The sequence below is a fragment of the Bombus impatiens genome, unplaced genomic scaffold, assembly GCF_000188095.3.
Source record: "Bombus impatiens unplaced genomic scaffold, BIMP_2.2 scf_0074, whole genome shotgun sequence".
NCBI classification, from domain to species: domain Eukaryota; kingdom Metazoa; phylum Arthropoda; class Insecta; order Hymenoptera; family Apidae; genus Bombus; species Bombus impatiens.
The window spans coordinates 413,671-434,206 of NT_176493.1; the positions used below are offsets into that span (position 1 = coordinate 413,671).

The 20,536-nt window shown below is 38.4% G+C and overlaps 1 protein-coding gene across 1 annotated transcript in view; it reads right to left on the minus strand.

Moving 5' to 3' along the window:
• The window catches only part of LOC100748322 (gamma-aminobutyric acid receptor alpha-like), a 99,259-nt gene that overhangs the window by 28,816 nt on the left and 49,907 nt on the right, over nt 1-20,536 (minus strand). The window contains exons 4-5 of the mRNA XM_003485658.4: nt 19,756-19,948; nt 18,707-18,927 (exon numbers count right to left, since the gene is read on the minus strand). Coding sequence (XP_003485706.1) covers nt 18,707-18,927; nt 19,756-19,948 — 414 coding nt within the window. The remainder of the gene's footprint in view (nt 1-18,706; nt 18,928-19,755; nt 19,949-20,536) is intronic.

Below are 20,536 nucleotides of genomic sequence, written 5' to 3' on the forward strand. Positions count from 1 at the left end.
TCTCGAACAAATACAATCGGATCGAATGACGACAATTGTTTAATTACGCCTATGATAGAATCTGGATTACGGTGTTAAGGGATTTTCCTGAAGTTCCAAAGGGAAGGAAAGCGGAATTGCCGTCGGGAATGCTGGGAAAAATCTCAATACCATAATCAAGGTTTGTATGTTGAAGCAATAAAAATAAGAAAATAACTTTTAATGTTCCAACCGGGCTTTATGACGATGGGTTCGGGTTTAGGGTGACCTAACGGGTCACCGGACGTAGCCACGGGCATGGGAGGGACGCGTACCTGACAGAGGTACGGAATGATTATATGGCTCTCCTTAAAAACAAGGATTGACCCCAGGCGTGGGGACAGGAAAATATAAGGACGGTCTCATTAGGACGAGAGAGTTTTCGTGAGTGAGTCGCTGTACGAAGTGCGGACCGAGTTATCGAGAAGTTACCCGACCCGATTAGTACCCGGATACTTGCCATCCCGTGTGCCGTGGATTCGTCACCAAATCTGGAGCCATCGACATTCGCGTCGGGAGTACTTAATTGCCGCGCGTAACCGCGCTGATTGTCACAATCACCTTATTACACTAAATCGCCCCCGCGTCATACCGCATCCATGGCTAATCGCCGAGGAGATACATCGGCCGCCCCCAACCTTACACGCGATGACACTTCGACATCAGAAGTGGGATCAGGACGGCTTCAAGAGATGCAAGGGCAGATCGATGCCATGGAAGAGCTAATTCGGACACTAATGCAAAGGCCGAGTACGGAGACAAGTATAGCGTTACCACGTTTCGACCCCGACACCGAGGGCGCCGACCCAGCCGCGTGGTGCGCGGCCGTTAGTGCAATTATGGACAACATGCCTCTGCGAGATTACGAGATGTATATCGCTTTAAGCCGTGCTCTGGAGGGTGCCGCGGCCCGATGGCTTACGCAAGTTAAGGTCCCCGGCCTGACTTGGGAAAATTTTAAGGAACAATTCCTTACGTGTTATGGGGCCACGGAGACGGCGACCGCTGCACTAATGAGGATGTTCAACGAACCACCACTGGAGAATGAATCCCCTGAGGCGTTCGGCAGTCGTCTCCACTCCTTCCTGTCGGCGAGATGGGAAAACATAACCGGCACCTAAATGATCAACGCCGCCGTCTTTCTACGGCTAATCCGGCACGATCAGCGTTTCGAAAAGTTAGCACTCACGGAGGATATTCGGACCCGAGATCAATTCCTCAAGGAAATGCGAGCTTTCTCTCACGCGCAGAAGAGGGCAGTACCTCCGTCGAACGGCCCATCGGCGGAACCTGCAGCCAAACGACACAAGTCATTGGCCCACCACGGAAGGTGACTCTACTGCGGTAACCGCGGACACAAAGTAGAGGAGTGCCGCACTAGGCAGCGTAGGGATCAGCAAAGAAGAGTTACACAACGTCCGGAAAGAAGACAAACAGCCCCATCCTCCCAGGTGGTTTGCTTCAAGTGTCAGTCGGAGGACCACATCGCAGCTGATCCGCTACAACAAGACCGAAAACCCGGTCTCAAGAACAAACTCCGAGCCGACTTCTGCGCAGCGAAACCTCCAGCTGGTAGCTTAAGTCATCTGGGTAAGGTGCTCCGTTCTACTTCGATTCCGGAGCCGAGTGGTCGTTAATTAAAGAATCCGTAGCTGCGAGATTTTCTGGTAAAAGAACGATATAGTAGAAGATATAGTAGAAATGCAAGGAATCGGGAATTTTTGTGTTAAAAGTACGTCTGAGATTCTGTCCATCGTACAGATTAACGACCTTACATTGGAGATAAAATTTCACGTCCTTGCCGATAGTTACCTAAAGTACGATATCATGATTGGCTGCGAAAACTTGGACCAAGGATTCGATGTGAATATTACGTACAAGAGCCTAACATTAGCAAGACAAAGCTAGTTAATGCTTGCCATAAAACCGCCGAAAGGGAGATCGATCTTAACAAGGTAGAAGTAGTTGGTATTGATTTCGGATTGATTTCCATTCTCCAAAACTTTAAAGAGTCATTTATTACGGGTTTCCCGCGTACTCGCGTAAATACGGGCCAGTTAGAGATTCGATTAATCGATTCCAACATCACTGTACAAAGAAGTCCTTATAAACTCAGTGAGGAAGAGCGGACAATAGTGCGAGAGAGAATCAGCGAGCTAATTAAAGCAAAAATCATAAGGCCTAGTAGTTCACCATTCGCGAGCCCTATGTTACTCGTGAAGAAAAAGGACGGCTCAGATAAACTGTGTGTAGATTTCCGGGCGTTAAATAAAAACACGGTCGCTGACCGCTATCCCCTACCTATCCCTCATCGCGGATCAAATTGCGAGATTGCAGAAGGCGAGATACTTCATTAGCCTAGACATGGCCAGCGGGTTTCATCAAATTCCCATTCATCCTAATTCGACGGAGTATACGGCGTTCGTTACACCCGACGGACAATGCGAGTAGATAACTATGCCGTTCGGATTGAAAAATGCACCGTCCGTGTTTCAGAGGGCCATTCTCAATGCCTTAGGCGACCTCGCGCATTCATACGTTGTTGTTTACTTGGATGACGTCTTAATTATTGCCGATTCGATAGATCAAGCCCTAGAAAGATTGAACACCGACATATATATAACTAAATAATATAAAATAATATATATATGCCGGAGATGAAAGGACATTGGAACCTTCCCTTTGGAACTTTGGGAAAATCCCTTAACACCGTAATCTAGATTCTATCATAGGCGTAATTAAACAATTGTCGTCATTCGATCCGATTGTATTTGTTCGAGACTTGTGATAATGAGCTTGGGCTCGAGGCGACAACCAGTCGCCGAACGTAGCCACAGTCATGGGATGAACGCTTTGTCTAACAAAGGTATGGAGTAATTCTATAGCTCTCCTTAAAAAAAATATTTGTAGCGACACGCGATGATAAATATTCCAACGGTTTCTGTCCCGTGACTCGCCACACGCAGACCCTATTCTTCGGGTATGATGGTTACCAGATGCCGACGCGTCTCCACAGTACGTGATCAGCTAGCCCGAGGGCCGTTATAAACACTAAGATCTAGTTACCTAAAGTCCTTCAAACAGACGAACAGTTTTTGTCTCAACTATGGGAAGATAGGAGAGACCTATTTTTCAACAAGCGGCGTCTCCCACCAGCAACTTTCCCTCGAGGGCGGCTAGCATCTTTTTCTAACCACCGATATGGAGATTGACCAATTAGCAGCAACGCCAATTTCCCTCCAGCAACGCCAATTTCCCTTACTTTCTGAACGCAGGCTTTTCTCGACGAATCCGATGATCTCGTGTCCTTAGACACCCCCCATCATAGTTTTCCTCCGCAGCATCATCGCGACGGAAAGTCATTCTCTCGTGAGGTCGTATTAGCGAGTTACTTTGTGTCTGTACGCTCGGTGAATACTCCACGTTTTAACAAAGAGTTCGACTTAGATATTGTGAGCATGTTCATCTATCATCCCGTTGACCGTGGACTTGTTATTGAACCTAAGATCATTGTCATTAGTTCCTCGAGTATCTAATTACCACGGTTACTTGTCCAATTCTATAATAATCGTATTTGCACTAGTCAATGTCTTCTCTATTGCATAACGACATCGTGTAGTCCGAACGAAGATTCGTTTTACGCCTCTAACTCTAATTCTAATGTAAACCCGACATATATAACTAAATAATATAAAAAATAATAACATATTATTAAATACAATATTACGAAGCGTTTGAGTTATATTTCTTTCCTGTACCGATCTATTTAAAAAAAACATAAATATCGTCTTATGCTTCGAAGAACATTGAAAACATAAAAATCTGATGTATTCCGTTTCCCATATTTTATCTACAAGAAAATCTACAAAGAAAGACCTGAAGCATACAAATGCGAGGACTACATCTAGTACCAATACATATGATAAGGAATATAGCATAGCTTAGACCAGCTGGAAGGGGAGAAATTAACTCAAATAGTAGAAACAATATATTTTATAGGATTAGGGAAACAGTGTAACGTACAATATGCAATAACTATAAACTGAGAAACCAAAGGACCTATACTGTACAAATATCCGCAGTATTCAGCGTGCAGATTTATATCACAGCGGAATACTCTAAAATATTGGTAATAATTAAAAGCAGGTAAAAGCAAAATATTATTCAATATAAATAGTGTTAAAAATAAGAACCTTTTGTTTAAACGAATAGATTTAAGGACGTTTATAACGTATAAGTGTTTCGTTGGGTGAATCTTTGCGTAGCCTGAAATCTATCCCTCGGTAGAGGCGGCCACTCGCCACGTCAACACAGTTAGTTGGATCACAATAATCCTAAGGAACGGTTATAAAACGAGGCTTCTGGATTTACCGTTAAGGCCGGTAAGCGGCTTAAAACATCTTCGATTCAAGAGGTTCCTTATGGTTATTGCTCCATTAGGTAAAAATAGGGGAAACGTGAGTTTTCTCATGTTTCCCAGGATTCCACCCGCAAGCGACCAGTGGTGGGGCAATCTCCACCGAGCAAGAGTTTTCCTTTGCAACAGTATCGTCATCGGACTTCGCTGGATCTACGACTACAGATCAGTCGATCTGTTGACTGGTTCATCGACATTAGAACAGTCCACATCCCTTTACCGTGTAACGGCACTCGACAGTAAAGTTTCCAACGGTAATCGATATAGTATATTTTCAACTAGCCCAAGGACCAGCTATAAATCTTAGGACTTATTTAGCTAAGGTTCTTCAAACGAACAAATAGTCTTTCTCTCAACAGTCCCTAAATCTATCACCTACTACGGAAGATACGAGAAATCTGCTTTTCTCACGTACGATGCTTCCCGCTAGCAATTTTCTCTCAAGGGCGGCTAGCATCCTTCTTCAACCACCAACATAGAAATTAACCAATTAACAGCAACGTCCATTTCCCTCACTTTCCTAACGAAGGCTCTCCTCGACGAATCCGATGATCCTTAGACACGCCCCATCATAGTTTTCCTCTGCAACATCATCGTGATGGAGAGTTCAATGAATAATTGACTAGAGCTCTGCGACGCATCGTGAGCAATCATCGTCCGAACTCGCTCCGCGATTTCTGTTCAATCGACACTGTATCGCACCGTCTAGAAACCGAACTTGTAATCGCGAAGCGCAAACCGTTAGCGCAATCGTAAGTTCCACACAAAGTGTATATTGGGAGTGTTGTTAATAAATATACTGTTAATTATACTCTAGTACTTCTTCAGTACCTATCACGACCTATCCACTTCAACCGGGGTTTCACCCTTAGATCAGTCACCTACGTCACTTATATCTACACATCAGCGTAACTATCTCTTCTACCAAGTTGTTGGAAATATATATCTTTGAACTGTTGATCAAGCATTATATTCATTAAATTACCTCTATTATCCTAATCAAAATAGGGAATCGAACAGTTCGTGTCGTCGATTGTCAAATCGTAACGGGAATTTACGACTCCTGTTGACGCACTTTCTTGCGATTGCGTCTCTCCGCGACTGGTCGAATAAACATGGTCCTTCGAGCCGGATACGTGTCAACTGAAAAATGCACTTACCAGTGACCACACGGTGCCACGTGAATACATCAAAACCAGCAGCGGAAGCGTTATCACTTCAGCGAAGCCAGTGACGTCAGGAGCGTCACTTTCGAAGAGGTATAACCCGTTGGTCGAGGAAGGCAACCACGCAACCTCCCGCCGCAACTGGACAATCATCAGCATAGCAATTTCCAACAACTCCAATCTCACAACAATATAAGAGTCACCTTCGGCGCCAAACACACACTCAACCTCCTGCCGCACATTAAGGAGCAGCCACCGATAACCGGACTGACGTCCATATCGCAACTACAAGATAACCTCGTTCAATTTGTCGAATCCACTATGACCTCTATTCAAGAAAAGCGCATAAAACGAGAAGCGTTCAGGAGAGAATTAAAATCATTGCGCGCTATTCTCGACGATAATGAGGAAGGGATACAATCAATTGCTATCCAACGCAATTTAGAATACTTAGAAGAAGAATACGCGACGTTTAGGGAAACTCAATGCGAATTAGACGATCTGGACGAGAGTCAATCAATGCAGAATCGCATTTACCTTAAATGTAAGTACTTCCAGATCAAAGCACGCGCGTCTGAGATGATTGAGGAGGCAAACAAGCGATCAGATTAAAAATCTCGAAATATTACAACAAACTTATCGGACACATCATTATCGTATTCTGTCGAGTTACCGAAAATTCGACTACCTACATTTTCGGAAGTTTACGAAGATTGGCCAGGATTCGCGGTTGAGTTTCGCTCCATAGTTCACGAAAACCCTCGTCTTGACGACTGTAAACGATTGATTTATCTCCGCTCTTGTTTAACACATGAAGCGTTTCACACTATATCAATTACTCAGCCGCTTGGGACATATTAGAACGAAGATATAATAGACCGGCAAAAATCGTGGCTAAGCATTTGACAGAATTATTTGACATTGCCCCTTTACGCCGAACATCATATCGAGATTTAAAAGCATATGCAAGTAAGATAGAGTCCCACTACAACGCCTTGGAAGCGCTCGGACAACCAACTGCAGATACCGTGCTGTTACATTTCCTCACATCGAAGTTAGATCGCGAGACCGAATTAATGTGGAAGGATCAGACAAAACCCATACTATTGCCTAAGGTCGACGAACTTCTGACATTTGTAAACGATCGCTGTCAGGTCTTAGAACCTACAGGATCGAGGGCATGCATTCATCACGTCTCAATCTCTGTCATCCTGTCCGATTTGCCGTGGACCACATAAAATTTGGATCTGTAACACCTTCAGGATGAAAACCATCGGAGAACGCTTTGTAGCCGCCGAAGAAGTATCAGCGTGTATCAACTGCTTGAGGACACGACACACACTTTCGCATTGTACCACCGGATTTTGTCGTATATGCGAGCAACGCCATCACACGCTGTTACATGGATTCGACTCTTGAATCAAGGGTCGGAACATCACTGGCTACCAGACACCTCCGACGACACCTCCATGCATCCGGAAGGCTCCATTAACACGTTGATTACCACGATATTCAGGTATCAGCAACATTTCCGGTAGGGCCGCGTCACCCGTATTCGGGTGGCACTTATTTGACTACTTGCGAAGGATCGTCGTAGGTATTTGAAAAGATATTCCAGAGGAAATAATAAAACTATTGAATTATTATGAAAGTAATACGAAAATGGTTTATTAAAAATATTATTTACAACGTAAAACTAAAGAATTCTATACATAGCTGAGGTTGGTCGGAACAATTTGGACAATAAGTTGTTGTTTTCTTTAAATTCTTTTGTGTCTTTGTCCGGTCCATTCGATGTCTTTTATTTACATAACATGGTTTGCATGCGCGTCTAATGCTTCTTCCGGAATCATTTTTCCGAACGGCGATATTATGCTGACACCGTCGAAGACAAGGCTTTTCTGTATTTTCAGACAACCCTAATAATTTTAGAGCTAATAATTCTCTAAATATTCTAATATTTATATCTTTTCTTGTTGCAATTTTGTAAACCGTCAAAGTCGCGATAGACGAAAGTCAATAAGCTACTATTATTATTATTATACTTTATTTATAAAATATTATAAAACCCTTTCTTCTTTCCTTTTTTTTCATACCTTTATCATCTAAAAAGACAATGGTTTATTCTAATAAATAATAATACTGATATAATATAATAATATTACTATAATAAATGGACTTCCCAAATTTGACGAGTCGAAACTAATCATAAAGAAACGATTAATCGTGACAGAGTTATCTGTATTAAAGTTGAAACGTCATGCTATAGAGATAATTGGCAACGCACGATCGTTTGTCAGAGCGTGCCGGTATGTTACAGGAGACAGAGCAAAAAGATCTGAACTTTAAAATGTTGGCTACATTCCAAATGAGCATGCTATAAATTGAAACAAACCGCAGGTTCGAACGTGTATTGGGAATTCTTGTAATTTACAGTCGGATTTAATACTTTCTAACAGTCTCGTTGGCGTTTCTAATATCCGACAATAATTAACGAATTTTCATTCAACGAAAGCGCTATTCCGTTATTAACTATGACTATTAATAATTTACATTGTGATTTTATAATGTAAACCGCGTTGAAAACCTTGATTTTGATAGTGTTCCTCGTTCTTTCGCATCAACAATTAAAGTATTTAAATAAACTGACATAATTTGCACTGTTAGAAAATATTGATGCATCGTGGTACCATTTTTGTTACATGCTACAAGATTACTATAATAATCCTAAACAGCTACTCATCATCGATCACTAACGATTCAATCAAAATTTTAATTTTGAACTTCTCAAAAAAGAGAAAAAAATTTTCATTTTCACCGACATAAACTAAAAAATCTACAAAACGATAATAAAACCAATTTGGACATACGGAATACCACTAAGGGAGACAGCAGCAATGAGCCACATAAATAAACTAGAGTCGCTACAATCGAAGATACTGAGAATAGTCAACGCCCCATGGTATCAGAAACGAGGATATACGCAAAGACTTAAAAATACCAACAATCAAAGAAGAAATTAGCAGGTACGCAGAAAAATACAAGGAAAAAACGGCAACACATCCAATCCAGCTGGCTGCTGAAGCGAGCAAAACTCTCATAAAAAGAAGAGAAAACACTCATAAAGAGAAAACACTCCACTGACTTCACTAAAACAATAAAATAGACAAACTCGAAGATGGTATCTCGCTGGCCATCCACATGTTATTTAGCAATTAAGCTAGAAAAATTTACCGAATGTCCAGCTGGACAAATTATAAAGTACAAATTAAATAATAAAAAAAAAAATGTTCATCGATAGAAGCTTTTATAATTTGTCTTAAGGAATTATTGTATAATGTAATAGAGGTGTTGATAAGTAATCCCAAATTTTTGCAGACTTTCTAAAAACTTAGAAGGGCAAAAAAGTTAGGTTTAGTTATAAATGATCTTAGTTTGTCCAGTTGTCTTAGTAGACAGTTCGAGTAATGAAGTATAGTTTTTTCTAAAATAAATAAAACGGGCAAGCAATATATTAAACGCTTAAGTACGTTCGACAAAACTTCTCAATTTCAAACGTATCCTTCAAACCTGTCCGAATTCTACGACTTTCGATTAAATTCGAAATTAATAGAAAATAGATTTATATTTATTCGAATTCTACCTAACATTCCTCAAGTATGGTCGTGCATTATTTTCACGGATATCACGTTAGACTTAATTCGAGACTAATAGGGTCAACGTCCATCTCTCTAGGCACAAATCAACTCATATTAGCGAGCGAGACAAGCACGTGCAAGGATGAAGTGGAGAGTCCGGCATCTGTTCAACGCAGCGGGTATATCAGCTGTATCATTTCAGATTGAATCCAACCACGGATGGTCGTCCATGCATGGAAGCTTGTAATTAATTGCGAAATCCTAACACGGATATTGCGAATAAATTTTCATCGCTGTCCAAGCAAAAAAGCAGTGAAAAAGGCGGTCTAACGTATCGTGACGAATAAAAGTGTAAAAACAAAGCAGAAAAAGAAATCTGCGGATATTGATATACAAAAAAATCTGAAATACGTTCCGGTCAGTCGTCATGAACCGTTGCTATTTCTTCGATACGTTTGCATCGTACTGGTAAGAATATTGTTTGATTTTGAAATAACTCCCGGTAAAGACGATTAAATTACATATAGGCATTTCATTAACGGACACTGTGAATAATCAGAATATTCATGTGATTTTCTTACACGGGAAAAAATCGTACGAGAGCAAATTTGCTACTTGACGAAGATATCGTTTATTCCTTTTAACCAATTTTTTAATATGTAAATTATATGAGAAAGAATTGCACATGTGCATTTTTGTTCCAAAAAAATGTACGAATTTTAGGACTGACGATTCTTATAAATTCGAAATAACGAAACTTCATCGAACGAAAGTTCATCGTTGGAAAAACATACCGACGCAATTGCTTCGATGAAATATTTTGAAGAAGCTGGCGATTAAGCTGTGACTAAAATTTCGTTTGAGAAAATCAAACGTTTCTTATACAACAACTTAACAGTTGCGCTAATTGTACAATTTTTTCAGTACTCAGAGGATAATACTTTACTAAGCGTTTTGGACGTTTCTGTTAGCCAGATTTTGACAATACTCTATCGTCCAAACTCGATATCATTCCGGCGATGAAAACGTGGCTAACAAACTATAAGAATCAACAGCTGGAAAATTTGCGCCCCAGTGGCATTCGAATCGATTATTTCGACGAGTAATTGCCGCCAACTAAATTCAGATAACGTGAATAATCACCAGGGCAAACACATGCAGAAACGTGGTCCGCGTCGTACACAAGAACAGGAATGTACACGAACGCAGCAAGGAGAGGATCATATTGGAAACTGTCTGTTGGCACGAGAATTCCAGCCAGTTCCACGCATGGACGAACGGAATCGTAACAGCAACCAGGCATTTTGAGATCCTTGATTCCGTCCAAGAGGATATAAATCATCTCGAGCGTGAAGTGTACACACGGCGCCGAGTTACAGGGGCCCTTCACATTTGCCAGCCTCCTTCCGGTTACCTCGCCGCTTCGTCTTAACCTCTGACGCAGTATTTGCCGGCTTGATTCTCGGTTCAAAGGGAAATGCGACCCTCTTTCGTTTCTCTTTTCATTCGTTTTTCCGGTAAAAATATGCCGGGAATTATCTCGTTTACCTAGCTGTGTATTTTTAACTCGTTTTTAACGTGACTTTTACTGGTTTTCTGTTTAATTTTAGTAATGCTCGTAGACGTCGTATGAGTTTAATTAAATATGGACTAACTGTAGGGTTCTTTTTCATCGTTTCGCGTGGATGCGCGAAATGGTTAGAGGGAAAGACGAATAGGATTTTTCTGAAAATAGAATGCCTCCCTATAAATCGTTTCATTTATGTTGATTACTCTTGATCTCTTCTTTTCCATTAACGTATACGAACTTCAGGTGTAAAAAATAGTTTGATGATTGTAGCTGCTTGATATATAAGCAAGATTCAGGCCACTCGCGATGGGAAATTTTGCGGCGGAGATAAAAGTGATAGAAAGATTATTTCATTTTCAAATGTGTGAGTGAAAGAAGTATGTGCGTTTAAATAAAAAAGTAAAATAATGAGAAAGAACGATGTACAAATTAACATCGATATTAAAACGGAGAGATTTTTCCAAGAAAATAAAAGTAACATTAAATTCTTCTAATCACATGGAACTGTACTATGTAAATAATATAAAACTTCGGATACTTAGGTTTAATTGATTATCACATAAACGACGTAAGAAATACCGTTGTCTATCGACGTTTATTATATTCCTTGTACATTCGAAGAAAGCAACGTCCCAAATGCGTCAATTTGCTATCAATTACCACTGACTCGATTTCCCATTTTCGCGCAAACAACCTGCTCGTTCTCCGTACAAAAACGCGCTCTGCTTCGTAAATTGCAATCGCGGAGGCTCTCCAAGCTCCGAACAAACCAACTCGTCCCTTCGTTCAAGTTGTTCTACCTCAAACAGACGAGTGTCTTAACCGAGCGGAACAACGCCAGTGGTGAACACCAGTCGTTTTATCCGGCTCCAGAAAAATTCATGGAATAGAAGAAATTTTCAGGACGAGTGATTCCCGAGTCTGGTAAAGAGGACAAAGAGAAAGGGCGAAAATAGTAGGAAAATGGGAAATAGCGAAAGCGAAGGAGCGTTGTTAGTCTGCGCTTACTATGGCGTATTATTTAACAGGTTTCGTGGGCCGTCTCGTTTGCATGAAAATAACCGTCTCGATTAGCATACAGACGCGACGAAATCCTAAAACTACTTTGGCCTGAGGATCACGTGCGCGGTCTTCTTCTCCGTACCACGTAGGCAGAATCTAAAATCATGGATTTCCAACGGCGAAATCCCCGTGGCCGTGGAAGATCGCGCAGGCGAACACGCTAAAGATTATCTGTGACGAATAGTGGCCTGTTCTAGGCGGTCTATTCTGTTTGGAAATGAGCAGATGCTGCCCATCGAGGGAACCAACATCCGACTGCTTGCTCGGCCATCCGTGAAATCGTGCCGCGATTTTATTCTCCAGAGAGCGTGCATGTGGTTTAGGACGTAGTTGTATACAGTTGATATATTTACATATGTAGTTGCGGATAGCGATGAACATTCGAGTCTCAGTTTTCGAAATTATTCGATATTTTCTGAGGCTGTGAAAGTTCGATTCACTTCGAATAGAAGGATATAACCTAACAAACACAAAGATGGTACCCCGCTGGAGGTAGCCACCCACATGATAATCAAACAGCCAAAAAAAATTCTACCAAATGTCCAAATCGGACAAATTGTGAATGTAGACAACCAAATAAAAAAAAAAACTTCGAATAGAGTTTGATAGGTACCCTGAAACTCCTGAAAATGTTGGAAATCTTAAAAATCCCGAAGGTCTTGTAAACCTTGTAAATCCTGCAAGTCGTTCGCATAAATGCATTTCCGATATCATGAAATTTTCTAGATATTCTCCGATAGGTATCTTTATGTTATTATTAGGTGTATCATGTATTTTACGTATATCATTGATACCGTTTAAGTTAAAGCATTCAGAATGCTCGTAAAACATTGACTACGCGCTAAACCTTTTAAGATCTATCGAAATAATCGCGATTTTCAAGACTTTCCACACTTTCGAGACTTTCAGGAGTTTTCAGGGTATCGAATCCTATTCGATGCGATTCGAAGTGCTTGACAATCCATCGCTGGTTGCAAAGGAACAAAGGAAACTTTAAAGGGTGAAGAGGAAGAGCGCTATAATTTTACGAAATTGAGTTGTTTTACAAATAATTTCTGTATAGTTTGTATAGTACTATATACTCGATTATTAATCTAATTGTATATAAATTTATTACTGTTACATATAAAAATCTATTTATTTATTTATTTATTTAAAAATGTGTACTTGTAAAATCTCAGTAATGATATTAGTGATTTAATTGTACAAGGGACCGGTGAATACTCTTATATTTCTTGCGAAAAAAGACCTGTACACAGTATATTCCTGAATAAATTGATTTAAGCTCCACGAAGCAAGTCATTTTTATCGTAAAAAATATAGAATCTCGAAAGCAGTTTCCGTTCGTTAATATCTGATGTTAAAACAATGAAAATTTGTATCGAAAAATTGTATCAATATGGATGGAATTAACAATGTACTTCTTTGAAAAATATTGTCAATGAGCTTTTATTGAGTCGTCTCTGACGAGGTTTACTACGGAAGTATAGTCGACCCATTTTCACATCGACGCACGAGACTTACATGCTTGCTCCTCATTCGACGAAGAAAGTGTAAAATGTATATAAAAAGGATAATGAACTTTTATAACCTGGAAACTTTATCGTAGCCAGAAAGCAAAGTAGAACGATCTGCCTGACTTATGCCAAGTTTTTCTACTGAAAGCTTTTAATCTCGCGGTACAACATCACTTTTATTGCTTCACAACGAACCAAAACCAGTTGTTTCATACATAATCATGTAAAACAATGTGGAATTCTAGTAAAAGCGTGCTTTTCGAGATAAGAAACGTACATTGTTTCCATTTCTGTAGACGCAGGTAATACAATAATGTTTATTAATTTCGCCGTCTGCGCCTTTGAAATGGACTTGGCATTATAGTTGCCAAATATTAATCCATCCAAACCTTCACATACATACTTACGAAAAGATTGCGCATTTGTATGCAAATTCATATTTTTCAGAGTATAATTTAAAAAATAGAACCTCGGTAGAAAATTGTTTCCCTTGCCAGATGTTATGAAAAGAGCTACACTTTGTTCATTTTATATATTTTTTCATATAATGTACAGTCTGTGTAATTTCGCACTTCCAACTTTTTTTATAAATGCATAAGAATCTGTCCTCTACTTATGAATTGTAGATCAATCATTCTAGCTCTACTTCGTGACAGTTACAAATAATATATGTATAAAAATGTATGTATATATATATATATATGCTACTTATTTCCAGTTTTGACATAGTTTCGCACTTCCATTTTACTTTTTCTCTAAGGAGTAAATCCAGTTAACTGTCTCTTCGCAATATTTTTCTTCTGAAATTTCTTTCGTATTAGCTTCCAACCACTTCATTCTTTCGCACTTCGTTACATAGTGCTTCATTAAAAGTACAGGAGCTGTACGATCAATAATCCTTCGTACGCTAGTTCATGCTCCGTGGTACATTAGAAACGAGGATCTCAGGAAAGATCTCCAGGTGCAATCAGTTGAAAATACAACACAATTAACGCGTCTTTTTGCGAGACATAAGAAGAGATTAGGAGACCACCCAAATCTACTGGCAAACAATTTACATTGAACGTTTATTCCGAGAAGACTGAGCAAAAAACATTCTAATGATCTATTTAACTAAGACACTTAATAATCTGCGAACAAATGTATTAGGTTGTTCCAAAAATTTCTTTCGTCTAAGGAAATAATAGATGCACAACATCCTCTGTTTCATATTATTTTACTGAATCACGTATAATTTATTTTGTAGTAATAAAACAAGTATTTCCTTATAAACGGAAAGAAAGGTTTTGGGAGAACCTAATATTTAATTCTAAGGCGTGGATTATTGGGACTATGCTTACAAACTAGTATTGTAACTTGTTACGCCAATTTACGAATGTTTTCATAAATAACATGTAAAGTATCTCGAGGAAAATAAAAAAAAGAAAACATAGTACTTTAAATTTCCTTCCTTATCACTACATAATTTACATTTCTTTTTATCTTCCTCTAACTAAAATCTGCTCGATTTCTTTAAATTGTCGTATCTTACCACTTTGCGATTCTTTTTTGCCTACCACCTTTATCACATTTATTTCTGGATATTCTGACATCGCTGCACATTTAATATATTTATAACTCACAAGTGGCATAATAATTAATTTTTCGCGAAAAGTGTACGCGAAAGAAACGGTCCTGATCGTAAATCTTATAATTTGTGTGCCTAACGAAACTTACTTCCCCTTGGTAGCGATAAAGTTAGTCGTGGAAAATTAAATTAATTTCTAATTGTACTTCTGAATTAAACGATTACGGAGGAGTTAGAGCTGACGTTAATACTAATAGAGCGTTGAAAATTAACAAGTTTTCTAAAAGATTTGATCAAGGTTGAACAAAATTGGTAGGTACTTAATGCCTTTACGTTCAGACGTGTTCAATCTCGGTAAAGTAACTAACAGCCGTACGAATAAATATTTACGGAAAGCTGTAGTAGCAGCTAATAAAGTGCTGTGCAAATAGTGCAGACGTGATCGACATTTAATGGCTACCGATCGGTCACGAAAGTGTACAGAGTTTCCGAAGGAATTCGATTTTCCGCTCTGGTCACATCCCAGGGATAGTTGGCTAAGCCTTCAACAAATACTTTTAGAGGCACTACAAACATCACCAAGATTTATTGAATTATCGATTAAATTGATCAACTCCTTGTTAAGAAGTAACAAAATATTATTGCATCGTAATTTTTCAATTCTACTGATTCGTATAAAATGTTTCATTGAATCATAGTAAACACATTATTGAAATACTAAAAGAAATGCTATTCTTCGATTTTGCATGCGTGATGTTTTAATCATATCTGGTAAACATCGAAATCGTAAAAACACTCAAACTCGTTTATAACGTGTAAACGATCTCGAATTCTTAAAATTATATGAAAATATATTCTTATACGGGAGAGCCCTTTTGTATCAGGTGGATGGAAAGATGCAGTTTGATATCAGTGTAAATCAATCAGACGTGTAACAAAATAGTTACACGTGTACGCTTGTACAACATCAATTATAAAATTCAAACTGCCATTCAATTTCGTGCCTGGAATTTATCCATTTCTCTTTATTGAATTTATCCGTATAGGAAACGCGTGTTTCATAAATATGTTTCATACGATGTTTTATGAGATTGTGCACAGCTTTAAATTAATAATTATTCCTATTTCAGCAATAATCGTAACGAATATTCAATAATCGTACTCTATTCTGGTTAGAAAAGATGAACATCATTCAAAGAGGGAAAGTTCATATTTCAATTTTCAAGGGAGTTGCACCTAAAAGCTTCTGCCTAGAATCTGGAAGAACGTTTCGTGTAACGCTTTATTCGAATCATTTCGCTCTAGAATTAACAACATTGACGCAAATCAAGGTAATAATCTCGAGTCCTTTGTCTCTCGGTCACCGTACACAAAAGATGATAGTTCCGAGAAGGACGATGCACTTTTTGAAAGAACAAGCCCGACGCGTGATTCTTAGGGAAGCCAGAGAGATGTGCATGTACGTACGTGTGCAGAGGCACCTTGAGCTCAAGGGTTAATTCTGGTCTGCACAATAGAGCCGATCCAGAAGACTAGGTCAAGAGAAAGGGAATGGGTTAACAAAGGGGAAATGTACATCGCTTGATTCTCTCCCTTTCCCTCTCTCTCTCTCTCTTTTTTTCTCTCTCCGCTCCTCACTTTGTTTCTTTGTTTGTTTTCTCTGCTTTTCTCTTGTAGCAGATGTGTACTTCTATCGGTCCCTTGTATGGACAATTTGAAATAGCTGGATCGTTGAACACTCTTGTGAATGAAACAGAGAAAGTATTAACACTAATCTTACCCAGGCTCGGTCAAATGACTGGTTTTAAAATTTAATTTAAAATTGTACGTTCATTGTTATCTCTTTTGTTCATCTAAGTTCGTGTAAGTTCTTATATTAACAAAAATTGAGAAATTGATTAATCGGATAACACAAGAATTTACATGAAGTTAGACGAACGAAAGAAATAACGATGAATGTAGAATTTTAATTTAAATTTTGTAACCGGTCATATGATCGGCCTTGAGAAGCTTAGTGTTAAGCGTTGTATTACATTTTGTCGATGACAGAACGAACTTTCGAAACAGAACGAAACATTCTCAGATAATAACTGACCGTGTAAACTCGACCGCTATGGATAGTTTGTACGACCGATTGCAATATAGTTTCAAGTATAGTCACGAGAATGTAACGCACAATTCAAATTATTGGATAATAAAAATTTGTTACTTTGTAACATTATGAATTCTGGAACAGATAATGTAATCAATCGAATATCTCGATAAATCGTTAACCATTAATTTCTACAGTTGCTAACATGATTTCACCCAGAACAACAGAAATGTAATCTAAACAATTACTTCGATAGATCAATAAAATATTATTTGTAGTAATAACGGATAAATCTTTGTATCATTGATTTAAGATCAATGATCTAGAATAAATTGTTATTAAATTCTACAGCCATAAATCTAAAAATCTCATTGCATCTTTTTCAAAATTTAGAATTGAAAACTTTAAACGATGCGCAGACTTTTTATATCGACAAACTTTAAAATCACCATTACGCTAAGAAGGAATTTTGTCATATTGTCTACTAACATCGTTTTACGTACTTGAACGTATACTCCTCTTTCTCTATTTAATTCATATCCTTCAATGCGTCAGATGAATAAACACTCGGTTTTTGCGAAGAAACTCGGGAGGATTTTATGTGGGTGATTGAATTCGAGACAGCTTTTGAACTCGATCCAGAAACGTTTGACTAGGAGAGAATTTATCATTCGCTCTCAAACGATGGTCAAACATTTTTCCAGTGTAGACACGATAGAGTCGTTTAACATAAACGCAAGTCAAGGCGGCCAGCTGGAACCGCTGCATCATGCTCGATCAAGCGAAGGACGATCACGAAACGGACGTAACGCAATAAAACAGAAAACTTGCACAATCCCCATAAACTTCACGGACTGACTGCAGTTGATTGAAAGATATTGCAAGATACCTCAGCGTACCACGTTATTTCGCACGTTCATATTAGATATATATTTTTCTTGCCCTATTTTACTTTCTTCCCTATTTATCCTTTAATCATTACGTTCGGGAATATACTTTTTTATTTTATCATTTAATCGTAAAATTTACGTTTAACAAACCTCCTATTTTATACTTTAATCATTACGTTTCATTTACAGGGTTTTGTGTTATTAACGTCTCATTTAATACGTCTGATTTTCGTCAAACGATTTGCATATAATCACGATCCTTTTTTCTTTTCTTTTTTAATGAAAGGATTTGTCATTATACAAAGGTAAAGCTTTAGCGAATTTATAATTGAAACTTTTTCTACGCAGAATATCTGCTTCGTTCGTTATGATAAAAGAAACTCGCGTGTTAAAATCTTCTAAAAGCAAAGCATTTTTATACGAATCTGCCAAATTAAAAATTTCAGTTTCTGTCTGTCGATGGTAAAGAAAGTCTTGACATTGGACTCTCAGCCTCGAGAAATTGGAATTCTGCGTCTCTCTGAGCAAAACATTTCTACTCTGCGTTCTGGCAGAAAAATTTTAATCAGCATTTCAGGATTAAAACGTACGTAGGTACTATATTATAATTAGTATCCGTGATAAGACATTTTTAGGAGATTGAAATCGTCTTTGAAGATCCAAAATTCGAGGACAATGAGAAGCAACCGTCGGTAATAAATATTAAAAATTATGCAAAATATTATAAATTATAGAAAAATATTATAAATCGTGTAAAATAATCACTTACCTTGAACTATACAGGACTCTGCCGTCTTGATAAAGCCTGACGAACTTATTAGGGCTGGTTATCGTGTGTAAATAACTGTGCTTTCCATTGTAAAAGTACGTATCCGGCTTCCAGATTCTTGCCAGCATCGATATACTGAGCGCCAGAGTTTCTTTGCCACCTTGAAAAGCCAAACGTCGATCCACCCACGATTGCCGGAAGTAGCAATCCATTGAATATGTCTGCGCAGAGATTTTATTCTTCTTACTTTTGTAAATTCGTATTCGATAAAACTTTCTAATCAACGAGGTCCTCTTCTTTACCATTATAGTACTCCACGATAATAATACATTATCCAATATAAGTATTGGCGCAAAAGCTTCGCGTATAATTCGAGCAAATAAGTTTTGCACTTGGTTTCGATAGATCAGAAATAATCTCATTCCTTTATATATATACAAATGCTTTGGCAGATAAGTCTTAAAGTAACGAAATAAAGCGAACCACGAGATACAGTTATATTTAGACAGGTAGTAAAATAAGGTTTAATTTCAAGAAATACGTTAAGTTCTATTTACCAAATGTCCAGTTGGACAAATTGTAAAGTACAAATTAAATAATAATGAAAGAAAGAAAAAACATTCAGCTATAGAAACAGAATATATCAAACGCGTATATATTCAAGAAAGATCGTGAAAGACATAAGCCTCGACATCATAAAGAAATACAATAAAATACAACAATCTCATTCTTCCTTATTAATATTTAACAAAATATTAATTCTATAAAAATACACTAACCTTTGTTTCTTTTTATTTATTCATTTCTTCAATTAATTCACGAACTGTTTATGCATACGCGTAATGCTTACATTCGTACGTGTAATGCGCACATTCTACAAATAGAAATTCACAAAACTGCTTCTACTCCAATCGAATCATGTAACGAATGAAATCGAATTTGTACCACGATGAATGAGATCTCAGGCAATTGTGTATGGCTATCTATCAAGTAGCCAGGCTGCTGCTGCTGCTGCTGAGAGAAACAAAGGGAAACGAAGAGATACGAACCATATCGACTTCGGAAATCGGACCCATACTGCGCACCATGATGTCGACCTCAACCGTGGCTGGTGGACCACCGAAGTCTGGTCTGACGCTGTTGTCGTAACCGCGAAGAAGATTGTCCAGTAGCTCGCTGATGTTGCTGTGATTGTTGCTCTGCGTCCTCTGCCTCGTGGACGCTTTTGCTCCAGTAGCCGCTCTGAAACATTTTTCAAAACGATCGATCTATACATCAGTGAAAAATGCGTGATTTTAAGAGAATCAAATAGGACAAGTAGAGGTAATTCAGAGAAAGAAATTTTGTAAAGCGGATTGATTTTTTCTCTTTAAGAGCGATTTGAAAAATTAAAAATCTTATACGAAAAGAGCTGTCTTATCTAACTCGTTTCTAACTAATTAACTTAACTGATTAACTAATTATGATCAATCAAATATGATTAACAGTGCAAACATGCACATAATATGTACAGGTTGTCCAGACGTTTTAAAAACGCCACAGACACGTGTCTTTTGCAGTATGCGTTATCGAGACACAAACTTAAAAATTCTACGCGCCGTTGGCATTGCCGAAACACGTTTCCCAATGTGTCGAAAACAGTCAGTTAGTTCGGAGCAGTCGCTTTAATTTATTATATCGTCCTATTGAATTTGGAAGTTTTTATCTCGGTGGCGGATGGTGTGAAAGACGTAAGATTGCAGTGTTTTGAAAACGTCTGAATGTCAAGTACTAAGAATCGGGTATTAAGTTGTCTCAAAATTTTCTTTCGTTTTACAGGAAAATAATAGA